The sequence below is a fragment of the Rhinatrema bivittatum genome, chromosome 4, assembly GCF_901001135.1.
Source record: "Rhinatrema bivittatum chromosome 4, aRhiBiv1.1, whole genome shotgun sequence".
NCBI lineage: Eukaryota > Metazoa > Chordata > Amphibia > Gymnophiona > Rhinatrematidae > Rhinatrema > Rhinatrema bivittatum.
The window spans coordinates 98674375-98693791 of NC_042618.1; the positions used below are offsets into that span (position 1 = coordinate 98674375).

General features: G+C 42.6%; 1 protein-coding gene across 3 annotated transcripts in view; it reads right to left on the reverse strand.

The window, feature by feature from the left end:
• The window catches only part of MIA2 (MIA SH3 domain ER export factor 2), a 316566-nt gene extending 297471 nt beyond the window's left edge, over window positions 1–19095 (reverse strand). For 2 of the 3 annotated variants that reach the window (XM_029598487.1, XM_029598488.1), the window contains exon 1: window positions 18806–19095. In XM_029598487.1, coding sequence (XP_029454347.1) covers window positions 18806–18920 — 115 coding nt within the window. In that variant the 5' untranslated portion in view covers window positions 18921–19095. The remainder of the gene's footprint in view (window positions 1–18805) is intronic. The other variant, XM_029598489.1, reaches the window with a different exon arrangement.
• Window positions 19096–19417: the final 322 nt, after the last annotated feature.

A 19417-nucleotide genomic window follows, 5' to 3' on the forward strand; every position in this document is an offset into this window, starting at 1 on the left:
CTTGTTGGCTTTTACATGTGCAAGTGACTATAATTTAAAACATGCATGCGTGAAGGAAATAATGAGTTTGGCCACTTAGTCCACCAGTTTGCCCAGACTATCTCTAGGTTATCAAGACCCCTCTCATTCTTCAGTCTGCACTCCCCCCGGTTTACCCAAACCCCTCACTCAGTCAGTTTTTGGCTACAACAAGTTTTATTCTGACTTATCCTGAAAAAGAGCAGTAGTAAATATGCACTGATAAAAGCCGATATGCGCTGCATTCGCTGGTTTAAAATTGGGATCAATGCATGTAAATGTTAGCCCCACCCCAGGACACCCTTTACCCGCTCCAAATCTGCTCCTTTTTTTCTCATGTTCAGTTATAAGAGTTGCTTACGTTTTGCTACCTATCCTTGTGGCCAAATAAGGTGAAGTTTTATTTAAAGTTAGCCATAATATAGATTGATTTCTTGCTGACTTTTATTGTTCTAAATTTCTGAGTTGCATGGTTTGAAATCTCTATTTTTCCAAGCTATAGATATTGCTAATCTGTATTAAGTAACTGTGTTTGTTCATTTAAAAAAATGCTGATATCTACAAGAGTTGTTTATTTCCTCCCATTCTGCCCCACACCCATCTACCCCTAAGGTGTTTTCTTCTTAAATAGTTCTTCCAAGGACTTAGGTTAAGTGAATAAGACTTATGTACCAATCTAACAACTTGTATATTAGTCACAATTAGCAGAACGTCTTTAATTAAGTGTAATAGTTGTGGTGCTTATGTCCCAAGGACTGTCATTTGGAGACTTAAGGGATATCCAATTTGCTTTCAGCTGTCTGCAATGAAAAAGTAGATATGCTCAGGTTTCAGAAAATCTCCCATCCCTGGCCGCATTCACAACATCTCCCCCAGAGGATTCAGAGACCCAGAATAAATGGTTTAAAATGGGCTCTGGTAGAACAAGACAACTATATGACACCCAATTTCTCCAATTGTTCAGCATCCTGAATATCTACCCTCACTCCCACAGAGAAGTCAGGCATCCAAAATTCAGAAACCCAGGAATAAATAGATTACAGTGGCTCTGGCAGAATAAGGCCTATGATGAAAAGACACCTACTCTTCCCACCATTACCCTTATATAATACTTTGTCTGCATTGGATAACGATGAAGCTCCAGGAATTGAAAATGAGGTGATGCTTGAAAGGGATGTAGTCACCCTTAAACATTAACAAAGATAAAAGGAAACTGCTTCTGCTGGGAGATTTAATCATCAGAGGACTCAATTTGGGAAATAATATTGATAGGAACACAACAGTTAAATGCCTTCCAGGATCCTCAGGCAGGAGAAATACCAACCAGATAGTCAATGCAATTACAGAAGAAAGTAGATCAATCTTATCATCCATCTGAGGACCAATGACCTTGCTAGTCATGGTATCCTTGCAGTATAGAGTGATTTCCAAATCTAGGGAAGAAGATTAGACACATGGTAACAACCTTTGCCTTTTCAGAAGTATTAACTATTCATGGAAAGGGGAAGGAGAGGCTCTGCCATATGGATAACTTCAAAGTCTGGCTCAAAACATGGTGTAAAGCAAGAGGTTTTGGTTACATTGGTGGCTGGGGCCATATACGGAGCAGTAAAGGTTAAAGTGTAAGGATAGTCTACATTTATCCTTGGCCAGAAAGAGGATACAAAGTGAGAAATTCAGAGCATATATTATCAGGCATTTATGATTAAATCTTTTATTGTTTCACAAAATCAGACATAATAAAAATTAGGAAGAATACAACTAAGGAAACACTGGTGGACTCTTTCCAGTGCCCCTATGTCAACAAAGTGTCTCCCCTGACCCCAGCAGAAATCATCCCCCCACCCCCCCCGCAAGGCTATGAAAGATATAGCCATCAAGAAGAGGGTTCAGAAGGCATCCTGAAAATATCATTCAGAATTGCGCTTCAAACATTATGGAGCAACGACTGAATATAGAGTTCCCATATTTGTAGAAAAGTCTAAGTCCTCTTCTGAGTATCCACTTGCTCAACGTATTTCTCAAAACAGGCACATGAAATGCATTAAGTTCTGCCATTGAGTAAGGGTAGGAGGCTCTTCCTTCAACCAACTTAGTAAAATGACATTTTTTACCAAGGAACAGAACCTTACACAACCACAACTTCACAAACTTCTGCCCAATAGCAATGCCAGGCAAAAAATCAAACAGGAGCACTTTCAGACAAAGAGATAACTTAATCTTTATCACTTTATAAATGTAATGAAGTAAATCCTCCCAAAAAGTAACAATATAAGAACAATGCCAAAACTGATGTCCCAGTGTCCCCACATGAGCTTTACATTTAACACACATTGCAGTGTCTGTAAGATGCATCTTACAAGCTAATTGTTGTGGAATATAGTACCTCAAAAGAAATTTATACTGTTTCTTGGAGATCCATGGAACGTATTCTTTGAAAACATCGTACATACTGATCTTCTGTAAAAGCCAAATTAAGATCCCCCTCCCAACCCTGAATCATCTTCCCAGACATTGTTGAATTTGTATTACCCCGCAATTGTCTATGCAAAAAGAAAATCATGACAGACCAGTTCTTCCAGATCAAATAAGTCAGATAAAAATTCCCGATGTTCATGTATCCAATCTGTGACTCCTAGAGAGTATAAGTAACGACGTACTAACCATTAACATACAGACTACAGCTTGCGGTTCACTATAAAGAGTATGGTCGACACAAATTTTCCCTCTATACCAAAAGCCTGTAAAATCTGAAACAAAGTTTCATTCCAGTCTGTCACAGGTTTTTTCCGCATCCAAGCTTAGTATAAGGATCATCATCTGGTGACTATGACTCCATTCCATGGATGCAAGGATTCTGTGCACATTAGTCACACTATACCTCCCAGGTCAAAACCCACCTTGTTCCCCCCAATAAGGGCAGGTACAATTGCCACCAGGTGGTTCGCCATGATTTTGGCCAAGAGTTTGACATCAAAATTTAACAGGGATATCAGACAATATGATGCAGGAGATGTCAAATTCCTAGCCCCCTAGGGCAGAACCATAATCACTACTTTATTCGGTGTAAATGGAAAAGATTCCAAATCAATCAGTTCCTTAAACATTTCCCCAGTAGGAAGTGCAACCTGCGGGGCGAGAATCTTATAAAATTCAGATGGGAAACCCTCAGACCCTGGCATCTTCAACAATTCGGCTGACTTAATGTTATCCAGGATCTCCTGCAACTGCATAGGCTGATTCAGAGTAGTCAGTCTTTCCGCAGATAGTTTGGGCAGAGTTATGACGTACAAGTATCATCCTATCTGTTGTGTATCCCTGTATGGGTGGTATATAAATTTTGATAGTACTCCTTAAATACCTAATATATATCAAAATGCGTTACGGCGTTAACGCTATAAAGCATGTGAAAAGTATAGTAGCGCATGGTGCGAATGCAAATTTTTGAGGTGGGTGGGATTGGGGGAGGAGTTTGTGTGGGTTTTAGTTAAATTAGGGGCCATATCATGCCGTGCGATAGCATTATGCATGCTATCGCACGGTTTTAATGCCAGAAATAACTACAGTTTTTTCCCTGGCGATAAGCTGGCGAAATGTCTGAAATGGCCATAACTTTTTGGAATTGCATTTCGGCCATTTCTGGGCTTGTAGAGGGAGGGGGGAGAGGGAGAGAGAGAGAGAGAGAGACTGAGACTCTGGGGAGGGCCTCACTGTCAGGCCGATACAATACAGTGCGCTCCAGCGGAGCGCATTGTTAACCCGCGTTTGGACCCGCTAACTTTACCCCTTATTCAGTAAGGGGTAATAGCGCGTCAAAAACGTGCATCCAACCCCCCCCCCCCCCCAAAATTAATAGCGCCTCAACATGCAAATGCATGTTGATGGCCCTATTAGTTATTCCCGCGCGATTCACTAAGTAAAATGTGCAGCCAAGCCACACGTTTTACTTTCAGAAATTAGCACCGGCACCGGGAATGTGCACCGGAATTGGCACTGGGAACGTGCACAGAAAAGCAGTAAAAACTGCTTTTCTGTACACCCTCCGACTTAATATCATGGCGATATTAAGTCGGAGGTCCCAAAGTAAAAATTAATTAAAAATAAAAAAAAAATGTTTAAATCGGCCACCGGCTCGCGGGTTGAAAAAACGGACGCTCAATTTTGCCGGTGTCTGGTTTCCAAACCTGTGGCTGTCAGCGGATTTGAGAACCAACGCCGGCAAAATTGAGTATCCGCTGTCAAACTCGCTGACAGCTGCCGCTCCTGTCAAAAAAGAGGTACTAGGGACTTGCTAGTGTCCCTAGCACCTCTTTTTACCGTGGGCCCTCATTTAAATACTGAATTGCGCGCACAGGAGAGTGGTCTGTGCCCTCGCCCGCTCTCTCGTGACTTTTACTGAATCGGCCTGTGTGTGCACCTATTTGTATCTCTATAGGAGGGCCACTTGATAGGTCAAGGTGAGGTGTTAATGGTGGTTTAGGGGCCAGTTTTGCATGTAGAGTGAGATGTACGAACAGCACAGTACACCTTGATAAAGACTTGACATCATTTGGAGTGAGGAAAGTCTCACACAGATGAAATTTGTACTATGCTCTCTCACCCTAGCTTGATGGTACCCTTTTATAGAGTCCAACAAGCTAGCTTGAGAGAACATAGCAGAAATTTCATCTGTGTGAGACTTTCCTCACTCCAAATGACTTCAAATCTTCACCAAGGTGTACTGTGCTGTTTATACGTCTCACTCTATAGGCAAAACTGGCCCCTAAACCACCAGTAACATCTCACCTCGACCTATCAGGTGGCCCTCCTATAGAGATATAAATACTTAACTACAGGGGCCTTGTAGATAGGTGCTCTCTCTCTCTCCCTCCCCCTCCCTTCTCCATGCAGGATGTGAAAAATAGGAATTCTTGCAGTGTGCTCCAAGTTAATAACATATTTGTTATCAAAAAGGGGCGTGTTTATGGAAATTTGTAAGTTACCACAATAACTTACAAATAACTTACAAATTTCCATAAACACACTCCTTTTTGAAAACAAATGTTATTAATATGTTATTAACTTGGAAATTTATAAGTTACCGCAATAACTTACAAATTTCCATAAACACGTCCCTTTTGATAACAAATACGTTATTAACTTTTTTGATGAATGATGGGGTTAGAACCTTGCCAGAGTTAACCAATGTCCCTCTCGCATTTCTAATCACAGGGATGAATTTAGAGCCCATCCAATGTTTAGTCAAATTTGCCACAGGCCTACCCATTTTATTGCCAAACTGATAAAAATTAATTTGTAAAACAGGGTTCCCTTCTTGGTACGCTGATGCAGTAATGTGTTTAGAGTATTTTGCACAGCCAAGAAGGTGGCCCTGCGGAGCGGGGTAGGATCAGTCTCCAACTTCTGCTTATCACTGTGTAACTTCTTTTCTAAAGTCAGAATGGACCCTGTAAGCAACATAGGAAATGATATCCCCTCACAACACAACCTTGGCAGTCTCCCAAAACAGAATAGGAGAGGTTCAATAACAAGCATTTGTAGTTAGAAAAAGGTCTCATTTCTTTAGAATATAGTCATGAAACCCTAAATTGGAATAAAGATATTTGAAGAACCGCCAAAGTCAGTCAGTATCTATTGGCCGATACCCCTCTTATGCCTACCCACACTGGGGCATGATCCGAGATGATGAGTGGTCCAATTTGGGCCTCCCTATCCTGAAGAAGAATTATCAGGCATTTAAACTAGAGGGTGGGGGTGTCAGGAGCTGGTCAATGAAAATGCCATGTCACACCCAGCAATACAGAAACTAGGAGGAGAAAACAACAAATCAATCAGCTCAAAATAGCAGAAAAAGTGACTAGGAAGAGCAGCAAACCAAGGGAGAAAAGATGGAAAGCTATGACCCCCAACATGCATAGTTTGGGCAGTAAAATCCCAGACCTGTAGGCCTTATTGGTGGAAGCAGACTTGGACATAATTGCTTTTACAGAGACCTGGTTCACTGAATCTCATGACTGAGATACAGACATCTCTGGCTGTAACCTAAAGAAGGACAGAGAGGACAGAAAAGGGGGTTGAGTAGTTCTTTCTGTCAAAAAATATCCAAGCAAGTGAAATACAAGGGATATGGGGTAGGGAAGAAGCATTATGGGCCGTCCTAAAAAAAAGAGAATGGTGCTTCCATTTACATCAGCGTGGTTTACAGGCATCTGACTCAAACAGAAGAACTGTACAGAGATCTGGTTGAAGACATCCAAAAAGTGGGAAAGAAGGGGGACATGTTGCTCGTTGAAGATTTTAATCTGCCAGATGTGGATGGGAGTATCCCTTCTGTGGAATCTGCAAGAAGTAGAGAGATAGTGGATGCCCTTCAAAGGGTTCTGCTCAAACAGATGTTAATGAAGCCCACAAGGGAGGCTGTGATACTCAATTTAGTGCTCACAAATGGGAAAAATGTCTCTAATGTCTGGGTAGGTGCCCACCCGAGCACCAGTGATCATCAGACGATATGGTTTGATATCGCAAATAAGATAGAGAGAAGTCACACGAAGACCCGAGTTTTAAATTTCAAAAAGACTGCTTTGTCAAAATGGGGATGTTCCTGGAGGAAAAACTAGAAGACAGGGAGAAAATGTGTGACATGGAACAAAAGTGGGTTAAATTAAAAGGAGCTATTACAAAGGCAACAAATCTATATGTTAGAAAAGTAAACAAAGGTAAGAGGATAAAGGAACCAATCTGGTTCTCAAAGAGATGGCTGAAAAAATACAGGCAAAAAGAAAAGCAGGAAGTACAAAGGATCCCAAAAAGAGGAAGACAGGGAAGAATACCTTGTGAAAGTGAGGGAGAAGAAGAAAGAAATCAGGAAAGCAAAAAAGTCAAGCAGAAGAAAGGATTGCCAAAGAGGAAAAGTGAGATGACAAAATATGTTTCAAATATATTAGAGAAAGAAAGGAGACCACATGTGGTATAGCTAAATTGAAAGGTGACAAGGAGCAATGTGTGGAGAGAAACAAAGAAATGGGGGAAATCTTAAACAAATACTTCAATTCAGTATTCACTATAGAAGACCATGGAGAAGGACCGTTGTTAGTTGCAAGGCCGCAGATAGAGATGGGGTAGACAAAACTCCATTACTGAGCAAAATGTATAGGAACAGCTAGGAAAATTGAAAGTGGACAAGGCAATGGGGCCAGATGAGGTACATCCCTGGATACCGAGGGAGCTCATAAATGTGCTGGGGGGTTCACTGAAGGACCTGTTCAATAGATCCCTGGAAATGGGAGTGGTGCTGTGAGATTGGAGAAGAGTGTGGTCGACACAAAGTTTCCCTCTATACCAAAAGGAGGCTGCAAACTGCAGGCCAGTTAGCCTCACTTTGGTGGTGGGAAAATTAATGGAGATGCCACTGAAGTAAAGGATAGTGAACTATCTAAAATGCAGTGGACCTGAGGCAGCATGGATTCACCAGGGGAAGGTCCTGTCAGACATATCTGATAGATTTCTTTGATTGGGTGACTAGAGAATTGGATTGAAGAAGAGTGCTCGTTGTACCTTACTTGGATTTCAGCAAAGCTTTTAATATGATCCTGCACAGGAGGCTTATGAATAAAATGAGAAGCTTGGGAGTGGATGCCAAGGTGCTGGAGTGGATTACAAACTGGTTGACCAACAGAAAACATTGCGTAATGATAAATGGAACCTACTCTGAAGAAAGAATGGTGTTAAGAGAGTGCCACAGGGATCAGTTTTGGGACCGGTTCTGTTCAATAACTTTGTGGGTGACATTGTGGAAGGGATAGAAGGTAAAGTTTGTCCATTTGCGGATGATATTAAGATCTGCAACAGAGTGGACACACCTGAAGGAGTAGAGAGAATGAAAAGTGATTTAAGAAAGCACGAAGAGTGGTCGAAGGTTTGGCAGCTGAGATTCAATGCCAAGAAGTGTAGAGTCATGCATCTGGGGTGCAGTAATCCAAAAGAGCTGTATGTGTTAGGGGGTGAAAGATTAATGTGCACAGACTAGGAGAGGGGCCTTGATATAATAGTGTCTGGTGATCTGAAGGCAGTAAAGCAATGTGACAAGACAATAGCTAAAGCTAGAAGAATGCTGGACTGAATAGAGAGAGGAATAACCAGCAGGAAAAAGGAAGTGATAATGCCCTTGTACAGGTCCTTGGTGAGGCTTCCTCTGGAGTACTGTGTTCAGATCTGGAGCCCGTATCTTAAAAAGGATAAGGACAGGATGGTAGGCAGTCCTGGAAAGGTGACCAAAATGGTGTGGGGTCTGTAACAGAAGACTTATGAGGCAAGACTGAAGGATCTGAATATGTAGATCCTGGAAGAGAGAATCGGCACTGGCATCGATGGAATTGGCACCGGCATTGAGGGCATCGGGGTAGATGAGGTGCGCTTGGGTATCGGTAGCCCCGATGGCCCTGGTATGGACTCCAGCATTGACGGTTCCCATGGAGGGACGTGACCAGGAATCGATCCTTCTCCTTCGAGGAATCTGGTACTGGAATCGGGATCTGCAGAGGCCTCGATGGTTGACTTGATGCCAGTGTATCCAGTGGCAGAGGAGTCGATATGGCACTGATGAGCGTATTGAGGTGCTTGAGGAGCAGTGCCATCATCAAGGAAGCCAGTTACGGGGCTGGTATGGGGCCAGCACCAGCGGCGACTGGAAGCCTTGTAAGGCTTTCAGCACTGCCTCTTGAAACTTGCAGTTCAATTCCTCCCAGAAAGCCGGCATGGGTGGCACGGCGATTGGGGTAGAAGGCAGGCTAGGCATCACCGGAGCCTCCACGGGGGCCCATGGAGGCTCGGTGCCCGGCATCGATATCGGTGGGGAACGCCTAGGGGTCCCGGGTCCAGAGGAGTATGGGGGCTCCTCTTCCCAGGCCCTGTTCGCAGGCGGCTCTAAGGAAGTCGATGCTGCTGCGGTATCGGTGCCGGCACCGGTCGGGGACGCCCGTCGGTGCAGGTATCGATGTTTTCCTCGGTTCTCAGTCCGGTCTTTCCCCAGCACCGAGGATGATGTCACCGATGTCCTCAATGGAGTTGGTGATGGATGGTCACCCTGTGATTGGTGCTCCTGGTGAATCGTCTGCGAGGTAGACGGACCCTCCACAGTCGGTGGCGCTTGAACTAGCGTCGATGGAGCAGTATGTTTTGAAGCAAACAACTGCTCCATTTTGTCCAGGCAAGCGTGACGGCCTTTGTGGGTCATTTGTGCACAACTAGGGCATCGACAAATTTCGTGCGAGGGGCCTAAGCACAAAACACAGACTTCATGTGGGTCCGTTATGGACATGGTCCTCAGACACTCGGGGCATTTCCTAAACCCGGTCGCCATGTTAAAATTTGGCGGGCGTGTGGTCGGTGACCATTGGGTACCGAAGCGGTAAGCCGCCGGGAACCAACCGCAAGTACCGGAAAAAACACTTATTGAGCGTCGGAGGGAATGGAGCGCGATGGGGGACCCCGATGAGGGATTTTTTAAGAAGATAAACTTCAAATAGTTCCGTGAGAAAAGTTGTGAGAAATTTCTCACAGAGCTCCTAAACCGCAAGGCAACTGCTGCGCGGAAAAAAGAGACTGAAGGGGGACCCCTGGTGGCTGCAGGATTAGTGGCATGCTGGGCATGCTCAGTGTGCCAGTCAAAGTTCTAGAAACTTTGACAAAAGTGTTCCATGACAGGGCTCCATCTGATGATGTCACCCATATGTGAGGACGACCATCCTGCTTGTCCTGGGAGAAATATTTCTTCATGGAGAGGGTGGTTCATGTCTGTAATACTCTTCCAGAAGAGATGAGGATGAAAAAAGTAAACAAATGCAAAAGGGCCTGGCACAAACACAGTGGTTCCCTAAAGACTAAATGTTGGAAATGAAGGAAAGGGTGCATGAGAGTTAACTGCATGGAGTAACAGTTGTACCCTTAACAGAACACATGAGGATTACTACCCTTAACCAATTAGCCTTGATGCTTATGACACAACTGTAACATTGCTCTCTGCTTTGATGGTGGAGGAAAAAGAGAAATTGGTTTCAGAAGAGAGCCAACGCTGGACCCTGACTTTTACAGATTGTGGTACTGATACAAAGACATTAGAGAAAGAGCACTGGACTGCTTCTATGGCTGAGTCCAAAAGCAAAGCACAATCAAGCAGCATTGTCTGAATTATCAAGAAAGCTGCTCACTCCATAAAAATGTTGATAGTAATTTTATTATGAATTTGACAGTTGCTTGGTTTTGATTGTAAATATTACTATCCTCAACAAAGAAACTTAGAACTGATAGCAGAAAAGGACCAAAAGGTTCATTCTTTTGGTCCTTTTCTGCTATCAGTGCCAGCTAAACTAAGTGCCTAGCAAGCGTATGGTAGTGTCTACTGCGTCATGTAGGTTACCCCCTTGCTTAACAGTTTCCCCAGACCGTAAAAGTCAGGGGCCCTCATTGGTTGCCTTTGAATCCAATGCACCATTATGCCTTGCTGTTGAAGCAGAGATCAATGTTGGAGTTGCATCAAAGTATCAGGCTTATTTATTAAGGGTAGTAACCGCTTGGAGGTAACCCACATGGAGCAGCAGTTTCTACCCTTAACATAAGGCCTGGTAGAACACTGCACAGAGCGGCAGTTACTACCAATGGAAACTTGCTGGGCAGATTGAATAGACCATTTGGTCTTTTTCTGCCATCAGTACTATGTTGCTATGTCTCTCTTTTGCCTGCAGCTACTGGCACAGTGTCAGCTGTAGTGGTAGACTTATCCTGATGATACAAGCTGTAATCCTCTCACAAGATTACAGTCCTTCTCCTGTTACTAGCTAGCACCCCAAACAATAGCTAGGCACAGTATCCATAAGTGACCCTAAAAGAATATTTTACTTTCTTCTCTAGATTAGTGTCTTTTTGCTAATTTTTTTTCACTCTAGGTTTTGAAGCAAGAATTTCAGAATATCTGCTGTATATGAGATCCAACAGAAGAATGAATAAATAAAATGATGACTGCTCAAAGTACTCTTAGTTCCATTTTCACCTAATAAAATAATTAAGTCATGGCATGTAGCTGCCAGCTCTGATAGGCAGTTGAAAAAGTGATAAGAACATAAGAAGTTGCCATACTGGGACAGACTGAGGATCCATCAAGCCCAGCATCCTGTTTCCAACAGTGGCCAATCCAGGTTACAAGTACCCGCCAAATACCCAAACATTAAATAGATCCCAAGCTACTCATGCCAGTAATAGCAGTGGCTCTTCTCTAAGTCAACTTGATTAATAGCAATTTATGGAATTCTCCTCCAGGAACTTATCCAAACCTTTTTAAACCAGCTAAACTAAGTGCCCTAAATACATCCTCTGCAACAAAGAATTTTCTCCAATTTGTTTTAAATGTGCTACTTGCTAACTTCATTGAGTGCCCCCCCCCCCCCCCCCAGTTCTATTATATGAAAGAGTAAATAACTGATTCACATTTACCTGTTCTAGTCCTCTCATTTTATAGCCCTCTATCATATCCCCCCTCAGCCGTCTCTTTTCCAAGCTAAACAGCCCTAACCTCTTTAGCCTTTCCTCATAGGGGAGCCATTCCATCCCCATTAACATTTTGATCACCCCTCTCTGTACCTTCTCCAATGCAACTATATCTTCTTTGTGATACAGTGATCAGAATTGCACACAGTACTCTAGATGTGGTCTCACCATGGAGTGATACAGAGGTATTATGACATTCTATGTTTTATTTACCATTCCATTCCTAATAATTCCTAACATTCTCTTTGCTTTGTTGACCATCACATCACAGTGAGCTGACGATTTCAAGGTATTATCCACTCTGATGCCTAGATCTTTTTCCTGGGTGGTAACTCCTAATTTGGAACCTAACATCATATAACTACAGCATGGGTTATTTTTCCCTAAAAGTATCACCTTGCACTCGTCCACATTAAATTTCATTTGCTCTTTGGAAGCTCAATCTACCAGTCTTGCAAGGTCCTCCTGCAAATTTGATCACCTCACTCGTCGTATTCCTTTCCAGATCATTTATAAGTATATTGAAAAGAACCGGTCCAAGTACAGATTCCTGAGGCACTCCACTGTTTATCTTTTTTCCATTGAGAAAACTGACCATTTAATCCTACTCTCTGTTTCTTGCCTTTTAACTAATTTGCAATCCAAGAAAGAACATTGCCTCTGATCCCATATCTTTTTAGTTTTCTTAGAAGCCTCTCATGAAGAACTTTGTCAAACACCTTCTGAAAATCCAAATACATTACCATCTACTGGTTCACCTTTATCCATGTTTATTATCCCCTTCAAAAAAAGTAGCAGATTTGTGAGGCAAGACTTCCTTAGGTAAATCCATGCTGGCTATGTTCCATTAAATCATGTCTTTGTATATGTTCTGTGATTTTGTTCTATAGAACAGTTTTCACAATTTTTCCTGGCATTGAAGTCAGGCTCACACGTCTATAGTTTCCCAGATCACTCCTGGAACCTTTTTTAAATATCAGGTTTTCATTGGCCATCCTCCAGTCTTCAGGTGATTTTAATGATAGGTTACAAATTTTTACTAATAAAACTGAAATTTAATCTAATTTAATAAATTTAATTTTTTCGTTTTCAGAACCCGGGGGTGTATACCATCCAGTCCAGGTGATTTGCTAATCTGATCTACTACATCTTCCAAGTTCACCGTGATTTGGTTCCGAATCATTACTTTTGAAAACTGTCTCAGGAACTGATATCTCACCAACATCCTCATTCATAAACATGGAAGCAAAGAATTAATTTAGTCTTTCCGCGATGGCCTTTTCTTTCCTAACAGCCCCTTTAACCCCTTGGTCATCTAATGGTCCAACCGCCTCCCTTGCAAGTTTCCTGCTTTGGATATATTTTTTTAAGTTTTTGTTATGAGCTTTTACCTTTACGGCCAACTTCATTTCAAATTCTCTCTTAAAGGGTTATTTTCTATCTGTATCGCACGCAAGCGGAGGGCGGAGTCATGGTGGGGAGGGGAGGAGTTGGGGCGGTGAGGAGGCGGACACGGCGGTATCTTCGCTGGCGGCGATAAGGTAAGCCACGTTATCACCGCCAGTAGCGCGCCCAATAGCACCACCTTTCACGGTGGCACTATTAGGTGTGAAAGCTGGCAGCGATAACACCACGGTGGTGCGATCGCTGCCGGCTTTTGCAGGCCCGCTGCCCCCCCCCCCCCATCCCTGCCAGGAAAATCCAGGCCTTAGCTTGTCTTATCAATGTTTTACATTTAACTTGACAATGCTTATGCATTTTCCTATTTTATTCAGATGGATCCTTCTAATTTTTGAAGGATTTTTTTTTTTGGCTGAAATAGCCTCTTTCAGCTCACTTTTTAAACATGCTGGTAATCGTTTGGCTTTCCTTCCACTTTTCTTAATACGTGGAATACATCTGGACTGCACTTCTAAGATTATATTTTTAAACAATGTCCATGCCTTTTGTACATGCTTAACCTTTGCAGCTGAACCTTTTAGTTTTTTTCTATTTTCCTCATTTTATCAAAGTTTCCCTTTTGAAAGTTTAGTGTTAGAGCTGTAGATTTACATATTATCCCCCCTTCCAAGTCATTAATTCAAATTTGATCATGTTATGATCACTATTGCCAAGTGGCTCCACCACAGTTACCTCTTTCACCAAATCCTGCATTCCACTCAGAATTAGATCTAAAACAGTTCACTCTCTCATTGGTTCCTGAACCAATTGCTCCCTGAAGTAATAGTTTATTACATCCAGGAACTTTATGTCTCTAGCATGTCCTGTTGTTACATTTACCCAGTCAATACTGAGGTAACTGAAATCTTCCATTATTACTGCACTGCCAAATTGGTTAGCTTCCCTGATTTCTCTTAACATGTCCTCATCCGTCTCATCATTTTGGTGAGATGGACAGTAGTATATTCTTATTGCTGTTCTCTTACCCAGCACATATAGTATTTCTACCCATATAGATTCCACTGAGCATTTAGTCTCTTGTATGATATTCATCCTGTTAGACTCTATACCTTCCCGGACATAATGTGCCACACCCCCATCAAGTTGATCCTCCCTATCATTGCAATATCATTTGTACCCTGGTATGGCACTGTCCCATTGGTTATCCTTCTTCCACCAGGTCTCTGAGATGTCAATTATATCTTTGTCATCATTCACTGCTATACACTCTAACTCTCCCATCTTACTTCTTAGATGTCTAGCATTGGCATACAAATATTTCAAAGTGCATTTTTTGTTTGTATTAACAACCTGCTTTTCAGTTGATTGGGATAATTTGAAATTCTTTAGCTCAGGTGATTCTTTACTTATAGGCACATGGACTACTTTTGTTTCTATTGGAACCTCTCTTTTGGGATCCCTAACTCTCTTGTTTCATTAGTATCCTTTGAAGATACTTCCCTCCAAATCAAGCACTGCTGAGTGACTGTATGCTTTCCCCTTTGTTCTAGTTTAAAAGCTTTTCTATCTCCTTTTTAAACGTTAGTGTCATGAGCCTGGTTCCACTCTGGTTAAGGTGGGGCCTATTCTTTCGGAAAAGTCTCCCCCTTCCAAAAAGGTTTCCCAGTTCCTTTCTAAGCTGAATCCTTCTTCCCTGCACCATTGTCTCATCCACGCATTGAGACTCTGGAGCTTTGCCTGCCTATGGGGACTTGCACGTGAAACAGGGAGCATTTCAGAGCATGCTACTCTGTAGGTTCTGGATTTCAGATTTCTACCTAAAATCCTAAATTCAGCTTCCAGAACCTCCCTCCCACATTTTCCTATGTTTCATGACAGCCGGCTCCTTCCCAGCACTGTCTAAAATTCTATCTATGTGATGCATGAGGTCCGCCACCTTTGCACCAGGCTGTTCTCACGTCCACCAGCCACTCCGCAATCTACATTTCTAATAATTGAATCACCAACAATGACAGCCAACCTAACCCTTCCCTCCTGGCCAGTAGCCCTGGGAGACTTGTCCTTAGTACGAGAGAACAATGCATTACCTGGATAGCAGGTCTTTGCTACAAGATCACTTCCTGCAACACCAGGATGATGGTCTCCGACCATGATTGGTCCTTTTCCTTCCTTGTCCCATCCCCTCCCTGCTCTGTTCTGGCTTCAAGTTAAAAAAATTATTGTTTTACTTCCGCATAGACTTTAAATAACCAAACTGAATAATCTGAACAGGATTCATATTTTTCAGAAGACTGTGCCCATTTGTTTTGGTTGATCTGAACTGAATAAAAAACTGGCTCATTATGTTTTCCGCATTTAGATTATCCATATGCAGATCCCTCATAAATGGGTTTCCAGGCCCTCTTGACTGCCACTCAGTGAGCTAAGGGGCCACTAGACCCATTCAATATCCACTTCTCCAGACCAAACTCATTCCCACATAGTCTTCACAAGATTTTCCAGCAAGAAGAAGCCATTTTTCCTCCTGCTGGCCACAGAACCAAATTCAAAATGATCCCACTGACACTCTCAACCTCACACAGCATGGGAGTCAGAATTACTAGGATCCTTTTGTCAGCCTGGCATGGAGGAGGCATGGGGAATATTTAATGAACATGGAGGCCATTTTCTAGGTGTGGTTAACTTTTTATTGTTAGGTGAACCCCATTAAGGCACTTAGATACTTACATCCAGCATTAATAATTAATAATAGTTAATCCACTTATTAGCCCTGCAGCCAGTCCATGTAATTTAAGGAAGCTAGAGCTGGTCCCTGACATTCAAAATGTCGAGAAACACAATTACCATCAGTGCCCTGGAATAAACTGCCTTTGTCGAACTCCGTTTGGATGGCAATTTTGAAACTCTCCGAGTCTGTGAGCCAATTTCCTATGGGGTATCCCTTTGAAAATCCCTCAGTGGGCCGGTGCCATGGGGACTCTTTATCCTTCATGCTTTGCAGGTGCAAAATATGTGGAGTAAAAAACACAAAGAATTCAAAATGAAATCCCTGCATGTTCTTTCTTGGGCTCGCCCTAACTCCACCCCTTTTCTCCTGTTAGCAGTAGCACAAAGGAATCTTTAACTCTATCACAGGATTTCTCAGCTTTGCAGGCTACAGTTATGTATTTCCAAGATTTAAAATTGTCCCTGCCCAAGTTTGTGACAAGGCTCACAGCTCGCACAGGGACAGTGAGAGACAACAGCAGGAAAGAGGATAGGCCCAGTTTGGGCACATGCCAAGGGAAGCATCAGACTTTATTCCCAGGGACAAAGACAAAGCTAAGAGAGCAGGAGAGCTTCATGGTGGAGGCAAGAAGGGCTCCTGGGGGGAGGGCCACAGCTTCATAGTCCCATACAGTTTGTCTATCAAACTAGGGGCAAGTCAATAAAGAGGAAGTAGTGGGGGGAAATGAGCAGACGTAGAAGCTGACCCGAGAGCAACTCAATGAATCCACTGGAAGGCAAAAGGGCTGAGCATGTGACATATGCCTGTGTGTGCAGTTCTGGTCACCACATCTCAAAAAAGTTATAGCAGAATTTAAAAAGGTACAGAGAAAGGTGACCAAAATGATAAAGGGGATGGAACAAGTCCCCTATGAGGAAAGGCTACAGAGGTTAGGGGGGTCTTCAACCTGGAGAAGAGAGGACTGATGGGAGAAGAGATGACCAATGGGAGATAAGATAGACAGAGGTCTATAAAAAACAAATAGCTTAGAACAGGTAAACGCAAATTGGTTGTTTACTCTTTCAAAAAGTACAAAGACTAGGGGACGTACAATGAAGTTACTAGGTGATACATTTAAGACAAATAAGTTCTGGCGCTGTGAGCAGCCTCAGAGTAATCAGGGAACAGATTCAGCCTGGACTGTGGCAGAAAGCTTTGCATAAATCTTTTATCAATGACAAAAAAATAAACCAAAAAGTAGTTCTGCTATTCTCTGCAGCACAGTAACAACATTTAGTTATCACAATTTAAGTTTAGTAGTGTGTTCTTTTTCTAGGTCTTTTTTGCTCCCATGGGCCTCCTCTTCCCTCCTGGGCCTGGCTAGATATATCCCTTCCTCCTGGACCAGGATTTCCTATTGTCTATGCTAAAGGTGGATCGGACCCGATCTCTGCATCTGGCCATTTAAGGTAATCTAGGGTTTTCTTGTGTATACGCCTTCAGATAGATGAAAAAAACTTTTTTATTTAATGCATAATTATACTCTGGAATTTGTTACAGGAAGATATGGTAAAAGCTGTTAATGTAGCGGGATTTAAAAAAGGTTTTGATAAGTTCCTGGAAAGAAAAGTCCATAAATCATTATTAAGGTGGCCTTGGAAAATTCCACTGCTTGTCCATGAAATAAGCAGCTTGGAATCTATTGAACTTAGGAATCCTGCCAGGTACCTGTGATCTGGATTGGTACTGATGGAAACAGGATACTGAGCTTGATGGACCTTTGGTCTGACCCAGCATGGCAAAACCTATGGGGCAGATTTTCAAAGGGATACGTGCGTACCCCCCGAAAACCTGCCCCAAGCTCCCCCTGCACACACCGAGCCTATGTTGCATAGGCTGCCGGCGCCGCAAAGCCCCAGGACTTGCGTAAGTCCCGGGGCTTTCCTGGGGGGGCGTGTCGCGGCCGGCACGTCATTGGGGGCGTGGCCGCAGCCTCTGGACCAGCCCCTGGACCAGACCATGGTGCACGGGCAGGCGTAACTTTCGCGATAAAGGTAGGGGGGGAATTAGTTAGGGCCGGGGGGCCAGCTTAGTTAGGGGAAGGGAGGGGAAGGTGCGGGGGGTGGAAGAAAAGTTCCCTCCGAGGCCGCTCCGATTTTGGAGCGGCCTCGGAGGGAACGGAGGCAGGCTGCGCAGTTCAGTGCACGCAGGCTGCCGATTTTGCGCAGCCTTGCGAGTACCAAGCCCGGATTTTAAGAGATAGGCGCGGCTATGCGCCTATCTATTAAAATCCGGCGTACTTTTGTTTGCGCCTGGTGGGCGTACTTTTATAAAATCTAGCCCTATGTTCTTAATACCTAATTTAAATAATTGTTAATTGAGTGATCTGCATGTGTGTTAGCTATAACATGAGGAAATCGGCAGTAACGCAAGTGCACATATAAATAGCACAATTTAATAGTTTGTTAGCATTTGCATTAAGAACCATTGGCCTAATGTAATGCTATAGAAAAAAGTAAAAGACAGAAAGACAAACAAACATTTAAAAGTTGTTTTCCTTTTCTAGAGGTGTTTTCCCTAGAGCTTTATTATTTTAGAAAGAGAATACAATTCCTATTTCAGCCTTTTCTCAAGGCTGTCATTTAAAACAAAGGCCTTTCTTTTCCAGTGGCTTAAATGTCAAAATATGGTTACATCTATAAGCATTTTTAGTTTAACTTCATTGCTGTATTAATTGGTATACATTAGTGAATAATCAACAAGATAATTTATAGTAGTGCATGAATTATTTTGAGCCTGTTTAATCTGAGTGTGCATCAAGGTTATGCAGCCTAGCATCATTTAAAAAACAATTGATGCCTTTATTGAACTTTTTTTCTATTATATGATCTTTCTTCAATATTATGCACTGCCTTACTGCACTTAAGAAGCATTAGCTGAGAAAAAGTCTTTATATCCCTAGGTGCTTGCCTTGAGGCCCTGAGTCTCCAAATATTTCCTGTAAACTTTGTCCCTTTCTGAGTTGTATATTGTTACAAAACATTCCACTGGGGTGCTTACAGAATAACACACACATTTACAAAAGAAACGCTAGACTCAACTACAAGCCCTGTCTGCCCACTCCATAAAAAATTGACTTACTCTCGCACTCCAGATCGCCACATTTCTTCAGCTCGGACAGGATCTTCTCACTCTGTAGACTTGTTAAAAATGACATAATTGAAAGCAAAATGCTCTGAGTCCCAAATTGTGCCATATCGGGAGAAGCAAAAAATGAAACCTAAATATGAACAATTTGATGGTCGTCGTCTCCTTAGCAGAAGTATCCAGTATCATCTTTCTTTATTCACACAGCTATAGGAAAGGTCTGTTTCGATCCCATTTTCTTCCAGTTTCTAGGTTTCGTTCTGCCAGAGAAGCTGTAAATATGCAGTGTCAGGTGGCCGGGCTGCGCAGATAGGATTAATGAGTAACTAAAATATGCCATCCTGCTTCCTACTGAACTCAAAAACCATGAAGTGTCAGCGCCACATTAGTTTACACTGGAGACTTTACCTTCCTACACTGGGGACAATCTTTTTTTTTTTTTTTTTTTTGCAGTCGCTCAAGTTTCCTAACAAAGAAGCTGAAGCAATCAGGTGAGCAAAAATTAACACATCTTACTAACAATGCACCAGTTCACATTTTTTGGTGTTCTAAAATTATTTCCAATATAGGTAGGGTTTAGTTTGCCAAAAACTGCTACAAAAGTTA